We start from the raw sequence: 19,702 nt of genomic DNA, 5'->3' as shown, positions 1-19,702 counted from the left end.
GGAGGTATCTCAACAATGTTGGGACTGGTGGACTGTTGGAGTAACTGATGATAGGACCAGCATGGCAGCAGAGAGAGGGATCACTGCATCAAATGATCACTGGATGAACTGAAGTGGCAATGGCATCTGGGGCAGGGACAGGATGGGAAGGTTTTCTATTTCTATTTTCAATTATGCAGGCCTGCAACAGCAACTATAGAGGGAAGTGCTGGTGCCAGACTCAAGCTAATAAGAGTGTTTTTTGAGAGATTAAAGATAAGACTTGAGTTCTTTCAAGGAGACCCCAGATGAAGATAACCACAGTGATTGAGTTTATAGGACTGTAAGGAGTGACTGATAGATGGAAAGTCAGAAATGTAGGAACTATTTGTCCAACCCAGTGCCAGAGACACTGATAAGTGGCCTGTTGATAGAAAGCAGAATGTGGGGCATTCAGGGATCTGGGAATCAGGAGCCATGGCCACTGGAAACCTACCTGGTTTTGCAAGGTCTCAAGTGTGGATCTAGAGGGAATTCCTATGATGCCATTGTCCTACATGCATTTGCTATTGATAGCCAGTCATCTATTCAGTCAAATTAAAATGACTGGAATGTACTAGAGGAGATGGAAATTAGCATGTGTTGAGTCCAGTGGAGGTGGGGGTGGATAATGTTGGGGGAGGGGTTTGACATAAGTAGTTCATGAGATAGTTGACCCCACTTAGTGACAAGCTACTTTGGCCATCACATGTAGTAAATTAGAATAAGACAGAGGTTCTTGGAGCAGCTGTAGACCTAAGGAGCAGAAAGGAGAATGGATGAAAGCCAAAAAAAAAAAAAAAAAAAGTAAATGACAACTAGATAGAAGAGCCTGCTGAAGACAAGAATTTTAGATAATACGCGGACAGAAATAATAAATCTAAAATGATTGGGATTATAGGAGTTAAATTCAACCCATCTAGAAAGCAATAAACTGAGAAAGGCTGCCCATTTTATTTTTATTGAAAATCTTTGATACAGCTACTTGGAATTCTCAAGTGTCATTTTTTTTAAAGTGTCAACTTTTCGAGGTAAAAGAGAAATATTTAAGGAATGCAATCCCTCGGGGTGAAACACTGTCTTTTCTATCAGTAATGTTTAAATATTTGTGTTTCTTCCTTTCATTCAGCTGATTCTTTAATGCCACTGGGCAGGGGATGCTATTCACAAGTAAATAGGATCACACAGGAATTCAGTTGTGCCAAACTAATGCCATCTGATGTGCTCTGGTGACAATCTCAGAAGAGGAAGGAATGAATTGGGGCAGCTGAACCATGTTAGCTATATTTCTCTCACAAAGAGAATATGCTCCCTGTTTTCACAAACTTGGCTATAGTTTCTTGAGGCACAGAGGAATGGAATCTGTTATGAATTCTTGGGATTGATCAGACGAAGAACAATATGCAAGACTTTTCTTGTGAATAGTCTGGTCTTCACATTAGTCTTAGTTAGCATAATAAGGATAAAAAGACATCAATTTCTTTGAAAGGCTGACTTTTCCAATAAGAAATAAAGCCAAGTGAAATTCAGTTAATGCACATATAGAGTTCATGACTCCCTCCCCTTGTTTGCTTTCAAATAAGAATGGACAAATTACTCTATGACATAACTGCTGTACTGTTTGATTCATTAACTATCTTTCTGCTACCAACAGTTATCTCTGTGAAAATGACAGTATGTCTATCTTAAAATGTGGTTGCTTCTCTACAAGGGCCCTGTTAAAACTTAACTGGCAACCTGTCATGGCCAGCAAAATGTCAGTCTTCCTTCTTACTCTCCCTCTAGATATAGCTGCATAGGGCAGACAGGTTTTCTTTTCCCTCTGCATATCTGCACAAAGTAAACAAAATAGACACTATGTCTTCTGAAAATAAATTGATCCTACATTCTACTGTCCTCACCACATATCATAGCAACGCTTTTGCTGATTGCTCTTTGGAAATTTTGGATCACTTTTGAAACAGTTTCTTTTTCAGCAGCCCATGACTACCAAGACTCCCACTTTGCTCACTAGCCCCAGTGTTTTTTCCCTACTTCTCTCTAATTTCTTCACAGCCCTTCTCCTACGAACCTCTTAGCCCATTTCAGCTTTCTTTTCCCTTCATGAGGCTCTTTCTCTCTGTGAAAATCTCATTTTTGCTCCTTCAACCCCACCCCATTCTAGTTATAATTCACATAAGTACTGTTTGTATGTCTGAACAATTACAGCACGTGACAAGATCAATTCTGTCACAGGATCATATTTCCATGAGAAGAGCCTTATATCAAGTTAAACTTTATGAACATTAGTCTTGACAGCTGTATTTCTTCTATTCTGAATATAATTGTTGAATCTTTAAGTTACTAAAACTTAAATATTTTACTAAAATATAAATGCAGCTACTCCTCTAGAGTCTTTTCTTCAGTACCAGTTAGCAATGTGCCAGGAGACAATAGACTCCAATTTGTAAAGGAAGACTCACAAACGGTCTGTAATCCAAGAACTGCTGCAGTTAAAAGCCCAGTTAAATCCCAAACTTTTTAATATTCTTTACAGTACTTAAATTTCAAACTTTTTAATATTCTTTACGGTGTTTAAATTCCAAACTTTTAAATATTCTTTATGGTCTCTGGAGTTTGTGGCAAGAGACATTTACTAGTGGGAAATTAAAAGACTATAACCCACCAGTATCTTAATAAAACTCATGAATAATATCCCTCAGAAGAAAAAGGAAATAGACCTGTGGTTTCCCATTTCTATTCTTTCCTTCCCCAATTTGAAGTCAGCATATGATGACCACTACCTCAGATTTTGAATGCCATTAAGGATAATGTGAAAACACTGATTTGGTTGAATAAGTGTCCCTATCGCTACACTTGGTGGAGCACTAGAATAGGCCATGGAGTAAAGAAGGGAAGTTGCTGTAGTCTACAGGAATCCTTTCTGTTTGTCCAGATAAGTCAGTTCAGAGTGTCGGTATCTTGCATTGGAAACTCAAGACAGACTGGGGATTTTTCTAGTGTAATATATATCAGCCCCCTTACCTGAACTGATGAAAATGGTCTTGAACTTATGTCGAGGACTTCTAGAAGGTTCATCCTTGTTTGAAGTGGTTTTTTAATCATGAGGAGAAATAGGACAGCTTGAAATTGGGAGATTATACAGTAGTACTGTGCTCAGACAACTTCATGGTGAGATTTGGATTTTTGAGTGCCTTTCCCTCTTTGTAGGTGCACTGGAGATTTAGAATGTTCTACTTTAGAGCTAATATTCTTTTCTGACTAACCAGAGAGATATTTCAAGGGAGAGGAGAAGAAAGGTGGTTGTGCAAATGCAGGTTATATGTAACATATACTACAAGTACCTCAAAAATTTAGCAATTGCAATGTGTTAAAAACCCACTGTGTTTGTGACATTTTGATATATCCTGAAATCGTTTGATGTACAGTAAGTGAGTTTAGCAGTCTGTTGCTCTATGATTCTAGGGGGAGAATGGTGGAACTTGGGGACAGAGTTAAAACAGGGATCAGTCCAGAATCTCTATATAGCCATAAGCGAACTAAATCCAACTCCCCCTTGAATTCCATTTACCCTTATCTTAACAGGTATTAACCGTTAGTTGAGAATATTCCTGTGCATAGGCTTGAATAATAATAAATCAATTTAATTGGACCTTTACATATAGGCGTGATATTAATGCTAGTGCAGTTTCTTTTTCTAAGATGGCACCTTTGGAATCTGTAATCAAGTCTTGGAAGATTAAGATGCTCTGATAGTTTGTCCTTGTTTTAACCCTGATATTAAACTTGTGTGCACTAATAATAAAATTACTGTTTAATAATTGAAATAAAAATCAGAGCCAACTTCCTTCTCCAGAACTGGGTTGATAACTCCGTTAGAGAAAATGGTTTCTCCGTTAGAGAAATGAATTAGACTAAAAGTCACACAAAAATTCAGGTGGGATATAGAATCAAGAGAAGCACCAAAATTTGATTTAATATACTCTCTATATAACAGTCAATGTCATGACATCTATTATGGTTGAACATTTCCCAAAGCAGGTTAGCTGGTCCCAAATCCAGAAGCTGCAGTTAATCGGACATCATAGCACTTTCTGGGCTAAAAATAGAGCATACATGACAGATCACTCAATCTCAATACTGGAAGGAATGATTTCTTGAGTTTCTAGCAAAAGGGTTGAGAGTAAAATGCCCTTGAGGGAAACAGTTTGCAGTTCCAATCTCTGCCCTAGTTAAAGTGGTTGGTCAGAGGAGTGAAGCTTCAGCTTCTTAACAGTCTTGGGTTAGATCACTATATCTAGCTTCCATCATGTCTCTTCATTGAAAAGTCCCTTTTAGGGTTGTCTGTGCAATGGGAAGAAAGGAATTAATCCCTGTCTGTTTCTCTGCTTTGTTAGGTTTATGGGCTCTTATATCATTACTGGATATAATCTGGAATATTTTCTTACCTCTAAATGGCATGTTTAGACCATAGGGCTACTCCAGAAAGGGTGAGGCTTGTCACAAATTAGGAACCTGTACCAAGAGCAATTAGTGGCCACCATTTTGCCTCTCCTTTCTTTAATGGGAAAATCCTGTAATCGTACAGATCAGTTGCCTGGAGCCAGATGTGAAGTTCAACTATTACAGCTATCTTCTTTGTTCTGCATTCAGTTCTGGGCTGCATGGTATTAATTTTATGTGACATATCACCCAAAAAGAGGTGGACTACTTCTCTCATCATTTGGGAGACACATAATCTTACACAAATAAGGTCTTATATGTGTTGTCTGTCTTCTTCATCTTAAAGATCAAGAACCAGCTATCCATGGTATCTTTTAAAATATGTTGAATGAAGCTTGGTCAGCATTTATGGAAAACACAGAAGTAGCTTCTAAATTAAAAGTGAATGAATCTGATTCTTGTCCCTGAAAATCTTTCAAAAATTAATACATTTTCTTAGTGAATTGATAGGAATTGGTTCTTTTGACCCCCTTTCCAGACTAGGATGATTACTGAACAGAAACTGTGACCAAGATGTGGGATGAGGAGCACAGGCAGGGTTATGTTGTATTAATTGATTAACTTCTTGTGATAGCAATGGAGACATGGGATTAGACACTATAATAATGGTTGTTCAGAATTCTCTCAAATTGGAAGGTTCTATGACTACATATGTCCATAGTTTAGAGTCAGTTGGTGTAACAATCCCTAACCTAACCTAACTTAATCTGACTTATAAAATAACAGCAAAATAGAGAATGTAAATTGTGATTGCTGGTGATGATGTGTGTTATAATCCTGAAACAGGTTTATAAATAGCAATAGCACTTAGATTTATATATGCTTCACAGTGCATTACAGCCCTCTCTAAGTGGTTTACAGAGTCAGCATGTTGCCGCTCAACAATCTGGGCCCTCATTTTACTGACCTTGGAAGGATGGAAGGCTGAGTCAACCTTGAGCCAATGGGATTCGAACTGCCAAACTGCTGGCAATCAGCAGTCAGCAGATTTAGCCTGCAATACTGCATTCTAACCACTGTGCCACCAAATAAGGATACTAAGAGTGGGGAATAAGAGGAGGACCTTATGGGTAATATGATTATTGTTGTTGAGAAGACTAGCTTTAATAGCTGTTGTCTAATAAGCTGCAAGAAGAACCATCCCTAATCACATCCCCTAAAATGGATTCTATTTTCTGGTCTCTTTCTATTTTCTATTTTCTGAAATAATTGTCTCTTCCCTTATAGGAGATTATCCAATTTAATTTCAGAAGACCAGACAGTGTAGTGCTGTAGGAGTCGTTGTGGATATAAGAATTGGTATTAAAGACTCCTTTAATTACACATCTGCTTTACTGGGAGAGGAATCCTCAGACTGGCTGGCTTGTGGTGCTCTTTATTGTTTTTAAAAGTCCCTTGGGCTTAGGACCTACCATATAGAAGCAAGTGGTTCATTTAGTCTTCAATTTGCAGACAACACCAAGCTGGGGGCAGTAGCCAACATTTTAGAAGACAGGCTCAAGATCCAGAAAGATCTTGACAGACTTGAACACTGGGCCCTATCCAACAAAATACAATTTAGTGATGAAAAAAGTAAGATTTTACACTTAGACAAGAAAAACCTAATGCACAGGTACAGAATAGGTGATACCTGGCTCACCAGTAGTAACTGTGAAAGGGATCTAATGGACCACTATGTAAATATGAGCCAGCAGTGTGCTGCAGCTGCCAAAAATGCCAATTAAATCCTAGGCTGCATCAACAGAGGGATAGAATCAAGATCGGGTGAAGTGTTAGTGCCATTTTATACTGCACTGATAAGACCACATTTGGAATACTACATCCAGTTTTGGTCATCATGATACAAAAAAAGATGTTGAGACTCTAGAAAGACTGTAGAGAAGAGCAAAAAGATGATTAGAAATCTGGAGGCTAAAGGATGGGATGAATGGTTGCAGGAACTGGGAATGTCTAGTCTAATGAAAAGAAGGACTAGGATGACATGATAGAAAACTTCTAATATTTGAGGAGTTGTCAATCTATTCTCCAAAGCACCTGAGGCAGGACAAAAAGTAATGGATCGAAACTTATCAAGGAGAGATGCTACTTAGAACTAAAGAGAGATTTCCTAACAGGGGAACAATTAACAATCAACCAGTGGAACAGTTTGCCTCTGTAAATTGTGGGTGCTCTATCACTGGAGGTTTTTAAACAGAGATTAGACAGCCATTTGTCTGAAATGGTACAGTGTCTCCTGCTTGAGTAGGGGATTGGACTAGAAGACCACTAAGGTCCCTTCCAACTCTGTTATTCTTTTATTCCATTATTCTGTCTTGCAATGTACTGTGGATGCCTTGAATTTGCAACATTAAAACTGGGGAAACTGATATAGCTTCAATCTTCAGAGGTAACATATAAAAAGAGGCTAAAGAACTACAGGCTGACATCTTCTGGTTTATATGGAGATCTAAGGCCCTGTCCAAATGCTCAGTATATGCCCCTTATTTCAAAGACAAAACCAAAATCCCAAGAAGTCAGCCATTCAAAAAGCTTCATCCCAGAATGCCATCTAAGAAGCAGCAACCATTTACTTCTGCCTTGTTTGGTGAAGGCTTGAGAGTGGGGTGCAAACTGTCACTGTACAAAGATAGCAATTTACTAAAAGTGTTATTTACTAGCTGATACGACATAAGCCATAGAAAGGAAGAATACTAAACAGAGAAATAACAAGAAACATTTTTAAAAAGTTCTTCAGATATTCCTGGATGACACTCAAGAAGAAAAAAATTAACAGAACAGTGAAAGCTTCACTTGTGACCAAAATCCTTTAACTACAGAATTATTTCAAATAGTTTCAACTCTTTATTTTGAAACTGGGTTTCAAAATCCAGTTTTCAAAATCTAAGTAGTTTACTTACTTCAAAATCTCTAGTGATGTTCAAAATGATACCTGTTACCTTCTTGTTTACTTTCTGCATCAGATTAATTCTAAACATGTTGTACTTATTATTTGAACATGTCACTCCAAATTCAAGACAGAAGCCTGAAAAAGAGCTTTAGATACAGGTAGTCCTCAATTTAACAGTTTGCTGTTAAGTGATTCACTTAACAATTGTGGCAAAAAAAGGTCATAAAATGGGGCAAAATTCACTTAAGAACTGTCTTGCTTAGCAATAGAAATGTTGGGCTCAATTGTGGTTGTAAATTGAGGACTATCTATAATTGTATGAGTAAAGGAAGACTGTATCATAGGAGAGCAAGAAAATAAAAGGCAAAACAGGTAAGCTAAATGAAGACAAAAGGCCACTAAAAAGTAGCTGTCTCATAGCAAAGGTTTAGAAGGAAAGACAGATACAAATTGGAGAATAATCACATTTGTAAGTAAAGCATAATGACAGGCTAGAATGTTATCTTGCTAGGCTGGTCAAAAATTAGAAAGCTTCCTTAATTATAGTAAAGATTCTATAGGTTTTGTTGTTTGAAGATCTGTGAGAAGATAGAAGAAAAAAATCCAAATAACTCAAAAAGAAGAAACTTCAAAGATATTATAAGTAATGACAATGAGCAAAGAATTTGCCTACAAAAGGCAAATGAGTCAAATAATCTAGAAAATCAGTTGGTAATGAAAATTAGAAGATTCTGAACTGGGAACTCATGGTTTAGAAGGATTAAAGGTTCAGGAATAAAGAAAGCAAGAACCATTCCCTAACCCCTGGGCCCAATACCATGGCCTATTTGGAACCAGGCCGGCGTACATGCATGTGTGCATAGTTCAACTTGCATGAACAGTTGGCCGGTGTGCACATGTGAATGCGCCGGTCTGCTGCTCATGTGGCCGGTCCCCCCCCCCAGTCAGGCCACCAAACCGCAAAGGTTGGGGACCGCTGATCTAAATTATTTATCTAAAGTGTTTTGTCAAAGGGAGAAATCCTAAAGAAGGCTGTACCAGAAACAGTTTTAAGTTTTAAAACTTAATTTTGTCAACAAAGGATCATAATTTTTTGTCTGACTAAATCCAAGTATGTTGCCAGATATTTGAAGAACATCATCATAACTCCTTTAGTCTCGAATTTAATATGCCCAATGCCCTCAATCTTACATCACATATTAAGTTTCCAGTAGCCTTATTATTCTCAATGCCCCTTTCTGAAGCTATGACAATTTATCTGAATCTGGTGGCCGGTTGATTTGATCCTAGTCATTCAAAAACCTTGTTTCCTGCACTATCATTTAGTGATCAGGCAATGGGGAAATGGAGGGGCATATCTCAATTTATACAAATGAGATATATATAAGCTTTGTGCCAAGAAGTTGCTGGTCTATTATTCCCATTAATTAACACAGATTACAATTTATTTTTCTGCCATAAACCTCCAGAGGTGGGGATGAAAAATCCAATTTTGTCCTTTTTTGACATCCCTTAACTACCATAATTGTAATTATCATACAGTGGCTAAAGGGTGTAAATGGATAATTAGGATTCTTATATATGCCAGTATGCTAGAACCTCTTTGCCTTAGCACACAAGCCATTACAATGATTAGGCTCCAATTCAAGCAATTTTCCATACTCTTAGTCAGCGGTTCTGCTCTCTGGTAATTCTGCTGTGTTGGGAATACATTTATTTGTTAGTTAAGAGTTAGGGGAACTTGTTACAGAAGTCTGAAGTAGAAAAATAAAATGTGTTGTATATCCAATATACAAGATTTAAAAATATTCAACTCTCATTCCGAGATTAATTTAAAGTTAAATATCTTAAAGTACAAACGCATAGGCAATATGATGTATTACTAAATACTGGTAAGGGCTTTTGAAATTGATTAAAATTAGAAACAATCAAGGAATGTTTTTAATTCTCCCAGTGAACTGAGCCCTAACCCAACACAATTTCAAATGTGCATGTCTTTAGTTCAATTATGCCCACTGAAAAATGTATGTAAATTTGTAAATTTATGTATAAAGTGAGGTATTGCATGATTAAAATAATAAAGCATTGACAGCGCAGCAGGCCAGTTATCTCATCTGTGTTATATACACTTATATACGTATTATACATCCAACAGTTCATAAGTTGCAAGTATTAATTAATACCCACTGCATATTGAATTCCTAATGATTCCTGGAGCGAGAGTTCCTGGAACTGATAGAGTGCTTCTACAATCCCTAGTGCTCAATCAGGAGGGGGCTATGCTTTGAGACATATTCTATGGAACTAAGGCAAATAGGAAAACTGTTCCAATGAAAACAGACTTCTGCTGTTCAGTCTGAATTCTTGAACTATGCTTGTATCTATCTAAATGACTCAACTGGAGGAGAACAATTCTTAGGCCAGAGGCTTAGAATCTTATGATTGGAAGGGCAAATGAAAAACAAATATACATCACCATAACCTTTCAGTTATTATTATCACAGCCCAATAATTGTGATCAGAACTGTAGGTGATGGCTCCCTGGGAGCCTAATTCATATTGTACAAGTTGCATTGTGACATGTTAAGAAGAGGCAAGCTAGGAAGACATGTGAGGTAGTGTACTATCCCCAGAGGCCCTGTGTACTCAAGAGGATTCCTTCACACAACTGACATATGAAACTTTTATTTTTGGAAACATGCATGAAATGTTTATCTAAGTAACCTTTAAAAATTATAATTAGGCTCACACGCGCGCACACACACACACACACAACAAGTAGTCCTTGACTTATGAGCACAATTGAACCCAAAATATCTGTTGCTAAGTGAGATACTTAAGTGAGTTTTGCCCCATTTTACGACTTTCTTGCCACAGTTGTTAAGTGAATCATTGCAGTTGTTAAGCTAGTAACACGATTGTTAAGTGAATCTGGCTTCCCCATTGACTTTGCTTGTCAGAAGATTGCAAAAGGTGATCACATGGTCCCGGACATTGCAACTGTCATAAATATGAATCAGTTACCAAGCACTTGAATTTTGATCACAATGACCAAGGGAATGCTGCAATGGTCGTAAGTATGAAAAATGATCATAAATCACTGTTTTTCAGCCTTGTTGTAACTTTGAATGGTCACTAAATGAACAGTTGTAAGTCAATGACTACCTATATAGTGTGTGTCTGTGTATGTATATAGGGATTGCATACTTCTATTTACATTTTTTTTAAAAAAATTGCTTCTTAACTGCTTTTCAGCTAAAAGGAACCTTTAGAGTGACAAGTTTTATAATACTGGGTGAGCTTCCTTCAATCTCTATTGAAAGAAGCTTTAAATACAAATTAAGTTTAACTTAGTTTTTCCTTTTGGAATAAACAGCAATAGGGAGATTAGAACTGATTTTAGAAAGTTACAAATAGACTAAGGGAATTATTATAATCTTTCTCATGGGAAAGTGCCTTTGTTTTGAATTCTGTTAAAAATACGATAGAATGAGTAATTGAAGATTAGACACTAGAGGTAACTGGAAGGAACTAAAGATTATATTTAAGAAGGGGAACACCTACTAATGGTTTTACTAATATATACAGAATGAAGCAAAATAGTTTTCTTTTCTTTTGTTTTTTTTTAATTTGATTTATATGCCGCCCTTCTCTGGAAACTCAGGGAGGTTTACAATGTGTTAAGCAATAGCCTTCATACTTTTTTATATTTATACAAAGTCAGCTTATTGCCCCCACAATCCGGGTCCTCATTTTACCTACCTTAGAAAGGATGGAAGGCTGAGTCAACCTTGATCTTGGTGAGATTTGAACTTGCAGTAATTGCAGGCAGCTGATGTTAATAACAGTGCTTTAGGCTGCTGTGCCACCAGGGCTCTAACATTGTTAGAGCCCTGGTGGCGCAGTAGGTCGCCTACTTCAATAGGTCCAAATGTTAAACATAAGTTTAACATTTGGACCTACTGAAGAATATTTTTGAACAATGGATCCAGGAGTTAATTTTAAGGGTGTCTACCTTGATAGATAGATTATGTTTCAAAGATGTTATGAATGAAGAAAAGTTTTATCTGAAAAGATTGAGACTGATCTGAAAGTAGATTTAAATACAACAGATTATAAGAATGATATTGAAAAAGATACCGAACATACAAAAAATGGCTAATATCTCAAAAACTAAAAAACAAATACGAAACAAAGAGAGTGATCTGGATAATTTTCCTATACTGAATTTAGCAAAGAGACTTGCTAAAGCTTGAAGAATTTTGTGACAAGAGACAAAGAACAAATGAAAAGAAATCAAAATTTGGGTTTTTATTTGAAGGGACTAATACTGTAATCAAGATTGTTAAAATTAAAAGGAACGAATATAACATTGGTTCCTTTGATCATGGTAAAAAAGATATGTTGTTATCTCTGGTAACCCTTATTGAACTAGTATTGCTTCCTTGTACAGGCCCAAAATAATGCTGGCATACTGAACTAAGACCCCCCCCATGCCTTTACTGGAGAATAAAATACCTACTCACCTGTATCCTCCTATTGATGAGACAGATTTATCAAGAGGAAGAAGTTGTCATAAAGGACAGGATATATTAAAGACACATATTATAACTGTTTTGAGATTAGATAGATGATAGATAGATAGACAGATAGATATTATATAAATCTGTGCTACACACAAAGATTTCTGCGTTGAAATGTTTAAAGGCAAATGTTTGCTCAAAGATCTGGCAACCCTAGGATTCATAATTGCTTCTGCAAGCTTTATTTTCCATTAGTAGGCACTAAGCACTAGGGGGCAGTGTGGTCTCTCTCCTTTTTAGTATTTTTTGCTCTCAAATATAGAAATATACCATGAGTGAAATAAGCACAGGTAATAAAATAAATACATATTTTCTTCTATAATCTCCTATAATCAAAGGATACAACCATAGAGAGATTAATAATTCTTTGAAATTCTGTCACCAAACAACATAAATTTTAAGACTTGACTACCAAGCCCAGACTTGCCTTTCAGGTCAACTATTAAATATAGTAAGGTGACCAGACGTCCCGCTTTTGGCGGGACAGTCCCGCTTTTGAGCAATTTGTCCCGCGTCCCGCGGCGTTTTAAAAAAGTCCCGATTTTTCATTCTGCCTCCTGAATCCCCGCTGCTGGCTAGAGGGGAAAAACCTGTTTAAACTCTTGCCGCGGGGCTTCAAAGGGCCGCCCTACGTTGATTAGCTCGGCTTCCCCCTCTCAGCTGATTTGCGCAGGGCTCTGCTCTTCCTAAATTGCTCCAGCAGTTTTTTTTTCCTCTTTGTGCAAACCAAGCTCAAAACGAAAGTGAAACTGGCTGTTGGCTTTGGTGTTTGCTTGCAACGTTGGAAAATTAGGCAGCAGATTTATTTTCCTTTTCCTCACCAAAAAAGGTAGGTGTAAACAATGGGAAATTATTTAGGGCAAAAGAGGAGAGTTCAAGATTTTAAAACACAAAAGAAAAAAAAGCTCTTTTTAACTAGGGAATTGTAATAATTGAGATACTATTAATTGTATACTGTGTTGAAAGCAGAAATGGTTAAGTTGTGGTTTGGAGGAATATATGGGGGAAATTATTTGGTTTATTATTATTGGTAAGTATAATTAATTGATTTGTAAGAAATTGGATTGCATGGAAATAATTGGAATATTCATGTTCATATTGATTAATATACAAAAAAGATAGTTATATAACTAATTGATTTATATTAAAATGTTGAATTTGTATTAAACAACTGTATTACATAATTACATAATTAAACAATGTGAGGATGGATATAAAAATAGATGACAATGGGAAGGGGTATAAAATAGAATAGAAGGGAAAAATTGAATTTGATTAAGATTAGAGATGAGGATGAAGGGTAATATTGTTTTTTTAAAAAAATAGATGAGGAATAAATATGGCAAAAAGGAAATATAGAAATTGTAAATTTAATTGAAATGACTAAACACTGTTTAAATTTGTGAACCAGCCAAATATTCTGTTCAAAGAAAATACATTGTATGTTTGTATGTGTGTTTCTAATTATTGCTATTTATTCATATTTGTTCTCTTTTATTCTTTAAAGTTTAACAATTCATTCTTTATCTTAATATCTTTATATTTGTTTGGGGTTGGCTTTCTTCCCTTTCATCTTTTTTATTGTACAGCAATCTTTCTCCTCAAACCTACCACCTCTCTTTTCTTTCCTTCTTACTTTCTCTTCCCCCCACCCTCTTTTTCTCCTCCCTACTTCCTCTTCCTTTCTCCTTCTCCTCCTCTCTTCCTCCCTCTCTTAACCGTCACTCCTACTCTAATTTCCCTTCCCTTCCTTCATCCCTCTCTATTACTGTATCCTTTTATGCATATGGACTACTCAGAGGGCTGAAAAAGTTATTTTTGACTGGTCCTCGCACTTTTGACCAGTCCTCGAACTTACGACTGTCCTCACATTTTACATTTTTGCCCTATCTTGTCATCATGGTGAAGAGAAGCAGTTGTGAAATGAGTGACATGGTTGTAAAGAATGCTGCACGGGCATAAATGTGAGGATGGTCATAAGTGTGAGGACCAGTCAAAAGTGCGAGGACCTGTCAGAAATGACTTTTTTCAGCCCTCTGGTTAGTCCTTTTGTGCATATGGACTACTCAGAGGGCTGAAAAAGTTATTTTTGACTGGTCCTCACACTTTTGACCAGTCCTCGAACTTACGACTGTCCTCACATTTTACGTTTTTGCCCTATCTTGTCACCATGGTGAAGAGAAGCATTGTGAAATGAGTGACATGGTTGTTAAGAATGCTGCACGGGCATAAATGTGAGGATGGTCATAAGTGTGAGGACCAGTCAAAAGTGTGAGGACCTGTCAGAAATGACTTTCCAGCCCTCTGAGTAGTCCCTATACACATAGCCATGGCCACCCGGTCACATGACCAGCTAGCCACGCCCACCCAGTCACATGGCCTCCAAGCCACGCCCACACAATAAGCCACGCCCACAATGGTGTCCCTCTTACCAATGTTAAAATCTGTTCACCTTACCCTATACACATAGCCATGGCCACCCAGTCACATGACCAGCTAGCCACGCCCACCCAGTCACATGACCAGCTAGCCATGCCCACAAAATAAGCCACGCCCACAATGTCCCTCTTTACCAATGTTAAAATCTGGTCACCTTAAAATATAGGGAAGGTGAAATCACTGCACTCCGAAGTCTGATTTCACAGTAATTCTATAAACAGGACAAATTGTAAAAAAGAAATGAAGCTCTATCAACTTGTGTTGGGGTTTAATGAAATTGAGTTCTGTAATCTTATATCAAGTTGAGTTTCTAGAATACATGGACATAATGGTAAATTTTGTGACTATCCTTTCCTTTTACCTCAAGCAATCATACTCTACCATTACAGTCCTTTGTTTTCAGTGATCAGGGCTACATGCAAGAATGTAATGCAAAGACAAGCAGATGCCCATTCCAATGTATTCATTAGTACGAATTAAATCACCCATTTATGCTCAAAATCACAATATAGGAAATGAAAATACAATGTTTTAAATTGCAACAATGAGTAAACTTAAAAAATCAATTAAAAGGCTAGAAATAAAGGTCTACTTTCCTTTTTCCTACACATTGGAGGGGGGGGGGCGACATATTTCCCTCTGTAACAGAGCTTCCAGCACAGGAACATTGTCCAAATGTTCTCTTCTTTTAATTTAAAATTTTAGCAAGTTCACAATGAAAGAGACAACATTAAAACACTTAAATTATCCCTAGGAAGCACACAAGTGCTATGTCTTGCATACATTAGGTGCCAAGTCCCAGTCTTTTACAATTTCAAAACACCTTTCAAGGTAAGACCCCCATAAAGTTCACCACTGCAGTCAAGATGGAATAAAGAGAGAATAACTGTCACTAAGTCCAACCAGCTCAGAAAAGGTTACCACTGACGCATTGGCTCCAATAAGATAGGATGTCCAGAACTAATTAGTGTTCCTTAGGGCAATATCAGAAAATAATCCAGAAAAATACCATAATTGATTTTATGAAAATCTGCCAAGACACTCAAGGAAACTAGCAAGGTGCACTTTTCCTATATAGGTATAGGTGATTAAGGAAGTTCCCCAGTTCCAAGTCCCAAACGAATGACAATGAATCCAGATAGTCAGTTTAATCAAATGAATCTGGATCTTCTAAGTTACTTAAACCAAGAAAGGAATAGTTTAGTGTGACTGAATAATCTTCTTAGATCAAGGTAGAGCTTTTTCAAACAGAGTTATTGTAAATGTTTCCTTGAAGCAAAAAGGAATACATCCCATCCTGAAGGAAGTATTAACCATGTTCCATGATGGATTCTGTTCAGTCACATTCTGGCTGAGAAGAATCCACTTGATCAGAACAAGCAGTTGCTCACTGTGATCCAGCCCAACAATGGAGACTGAGATGAGGCAAATTTATCTAACATTGCAAAGAACAATCAATATGGCTCATGTGAATCTTCTCATAATCTCTGTTTCCCTCTCCCATCAACTGAATAGAGGAGATGCCACACACTATGGAAAAACACTGCCAGCCTTTTCTTGTTGACACAGTAGACCTTTCTTTTCCATTTTATTTATTTATTAAATTTATATGCTGCCCATTTTACGGTTTGAGGCATCTCTAAGCAGCTCCTGGACGTATGTATTTTTTCTTCTTTTTTATCCCTTTGTGTCAGGATTGACTCTTGGTGGCTTCCTGGACAAGGCCCTGCAGTTTTCTTGGCAAGGATTTTCACAAGTGGTTTGTATTGCCTCCTTCTTAAGGCTGAGAGAGAAGGACTGGCTCAAGATCACCCACTGGCTTTTACCTAAGACAAAATTAGCACTTAAGAGATTCCTATTTTCTACCCTGGTGCCTTCACTACCACACCAAACTGGCTCTCTATTTCTTTTACTGTACCTATAACCTATCCTAGTGCCAATGGACATATGATGATATACAAACTCTAACAAAAAGAAAACAAGAACATAATAACAAATCCAGACCAAAATCCAACTGGCAAAATAAACACAGAAAGAAAAACACCCTCTCCCCTCAAAAAGCCAGGTAGTCATAATCACCTGGTACCAAAAGCGACCTGAAATAAAACTCTCTCACTAAATTACTGGACCAGGCACATTCAATTTTAATAAAGGGCCGTCTGATTCATCCCAGTGCCATGCAGTTTAGGGTTTTAAATGAAACAGTCAACATTTGACTTGAAGTCCACAGACCTACTGACCACCAGCAACCTTGATAATTGAAGTTACAGAGAATTTCTTCACCTTAGTTTATCCACCATGCATCTGGTTGAATGGGCCCAACTGTACCTGCTCTATGTTGGTCACAGCAGATATGAAGCCTTGAGCTATTCTTCATGAAATAAAATGTTTATTACTTTCAAAGTCCTGAAACTTTATTAGTTGCATCTTTGTTTAACATCAGCCATCCTCTAACTTCAACAGCTCTCTCCCTACAAGGTAAACTGAAGTCTAGGACATTGTGAATACTTCGTTACAGGCATCACTTGGCTTTTATTGCATCTCTCTAACTTTTCCAAGCTGTCTTGCTTGATGGCTGAGCTGCTTGAGGTGCTATCGCCTTCACTTCAGGCTAAGCAACAATCTGGCAGAGCTATGAAAATCACCTACCCTTGGTTTGTGCCCCATTCGTTCCGGATGCAAAGGTGTTTGTGCACTGGATCCTTCATGTAACCTTCATAGCAAAGACACTCACCTTGAAGTAAAAGAACAAAAACAAGAGAATAATAAATGAGTTACGTAACAACTCTGAAAAGGGAATGAGTTTTGCTGGCAGCAGGAGTGGAAAAAGAAAAATGCCATGCTAGGAATTACTAGGAATCGAATTGGAGATAAAAAGCACAAGACCACAATGCTTTTCTACAAGCTTCCTGCATACCATTCTTGCCACCTTATCACATGCAGTGTATTATACAGCTAGGAACAAGACATAAAATGGCAAAAAAAAAAAAAATAGGCAAAGAATCAAAGGATCAACAAGCAAAGGAGCCTGGACATTTTTAGTGTAATACTTGATGCCTGTTCTGTGACCGGCCTCTGATCTCTTACCCTACACAAACAAGCAAGCAAGCAAATATGACTGATTCCAGTTTCACACAATATCTGTGTCACAATCTCACATTCCCTTATTTATTGATGAATCTGAAAATATTGATTTGTTTATTTGGAACCTGCAATTAATTTTTTAAAATATGAATGTTTTTACTGATTCAGTCATTATGACTCTAGGCATCTTGCAAGCAGCAACATACACGTATCCAGTAACACAGTCATAATAATAAAAAAGTCATCCAATGTATCAGTTGTGAGGCATTTTCTACTAAATGAAAGAAATGAGATACCAATAACTTTTGCAATAACTTTTTACATTGTTATACTTTTTATTTTATTTTATTCCCTTTCCTTCCTTTATGCCACCCAGGTCACTGCTTTATAAATTAAAACACAATAATTATTTGGAACCCTACTGGGCCTTTCAGGGACTTTTTCCAGATCAGTTCTCAGGCATTCCTGTTTGAAAACCCAGCTTTACCAAGCTTTTCATCCTAAAGGAATTACATTAGTTTAGAAAGGAATAAAGCTGTAATCACTGAATGTAGTAGGGCGCACTTTTGAGGAAATACATAAAAGGTCACAGTGCATCACACTGTGAGAGGAGAGCATAACAAAAGAGTATAAAACTATAAAAGGAAAGTTGACAGAAAGAAATTGTTCTCCTTTCGTATTGCTAGAATGAAATTGCCAACAGGTGCAAAGCAGAGAAAAGAAAGATGCTTACTCAGTGGAAAGGCCACAAGAGTGGAGCTCTCCCACTGTCCCATTCAAACCAGCCACTTATTCAGAAGTGAATCCCTATTCTGATGATTGTTTCATTCTCTACTTGGCCAGGCTTTTGTGTGTGTGTGTGTGTGTGTGTGTGTGTGTGTGTGTGTGTGTGTGTGTGTGATCCCTACTCACGATTTCCATTTTAATTGCAAAAAGATACACACACATATATGATCCCTACTCAGGATTTCCATTTTATATACATACATACATATATCCTGCCTTTGTTATTTTTATGAATAATTTAAAGTAGCAAACATACATAACAATTCTTCCTCCTCCTATTTTTACCCCCAATAACCACCCTGTAGAATAAGTTCTCTGGGCTGAGAAAGAGTGATTGGCCCAAGGTCACCTAGATAGTTTTTATGCCTAAAGTTGTACTAGAACTCACAGTCTCTTGGTTTCTAGCCTGGTGCCTTAACCACTAGAACAAACAGAGTTCTATATTTCTGTGTGTCCATTTGGAGATGATTATTTTTACTCAGATATCAAAGCTGCAAATGGTAACAGTAGATTGAGATATTGGCAGTATGATTGGTCACTTGAACACCCAACCAGACTGCTTCTCCCAGGTGATGGAATTAAAGTTAGACATTGCTAGCATTAAAATAAGATTCAGTGACAACTCTAGCTCCATAAGTGACTTGAAACAGGCAGCAGGGAGAGGTCCCATTTTATCCTGCATCTCAAGCAATGAAGTAGTTTGAGTTTCCCTGCCATATATTATTATGATGCCAAAAAATCTGCAATTGCAATCATAAGTTAATTTGTGCTTTAAGGCTTACAGACATGTGATAATTCCACTGAATGCACTTCTTTACTCCTCTCCCTAGATGATATTTCTGAAAGCCTACATTAAGGCTGCAACTGAATTAGTTGGAAGTAAGTTCTGTCTTTTGAATTATATTATATATTATATAAGAAGAAGAAGAAGAGGACTCCACAGTTGTATGCTTTAAATACTAACTACATAGCTATTTAGTCAGATTATAGCCAAAAAGAACAAAAGATACAACAGAAGTACTTATTTTGTCCATTTTTTTTCTTTTTTGGAAGGCATAACCATTTTTACAGAATGCTGGCAAAAATCTATGAGTTTAGAAATAAGCCCGAGGAGGGTTTGAAACCATCCCCCTCAGAGGCCTGCTACAGTTGGCAGCTGCTATGGCAGATGGTTGTGAATAAGTGAAATGCAGACACAATGGGCAAATGAGTCACATCACATCAAAGGGGAACAAACATGCCTCCTGTGAGCATGTGCAGAAGAGAGAAGACTGGACCAATCTCCTGAGATACACCATCTCTAGATTTAGGAGGTAGCACCTGGAAATTCATAATTGTGCCTGTTGAAGATATGGTAGAATCTAGCACCAGCTGCCTGCAATTACTGCAAGTTCAAATCTCA

At 37.3% G+C, this 19,702-nt stretch overlaps 1 protein-coding gene across 2 annotated transcripts in view; it reads right to left on the bottom strand.

Annotated features, from left to right (window-relative positions):
* The window catches only part of ASTN1 (astrotactin 1), a 220,969-nt gene that overhangs the window by 85,151 nt on the left and 116,116 nt on the right, over positions 1 to 19,702 (bottom strand). For both annotated transcript variants that reach the window (XM_087890143.1, XM_060690146.2), the window contains one exon: positions 17,080 to 17,164. In XM_087890143.1, coding sequence (XP_087746269.1) covers positions 17,080 to 17,164 — 85 coding nt within the window. The remainder of the gene's footprint in view (positions 1 to 17,079; positions 17,165 to 19,702) is intronic.

This window comes from Pantherophis guttatus, chromosome 3, assembly GCF_059756535.1.
Source record: "Pantherophis guttatus breed Tessera chromosome 3, ASM5975653v1, whole genome shotgun sequence".
Lineage (NCBI taxonomy): Eukaryota > Metazoa > Chordata > Lepidosauria > Squamata > Colubridae > Pantherophis > Pantherophis guttatus.
This window is presented reverse-complemented; position numbering and strand designations above follow the sequence as displayed.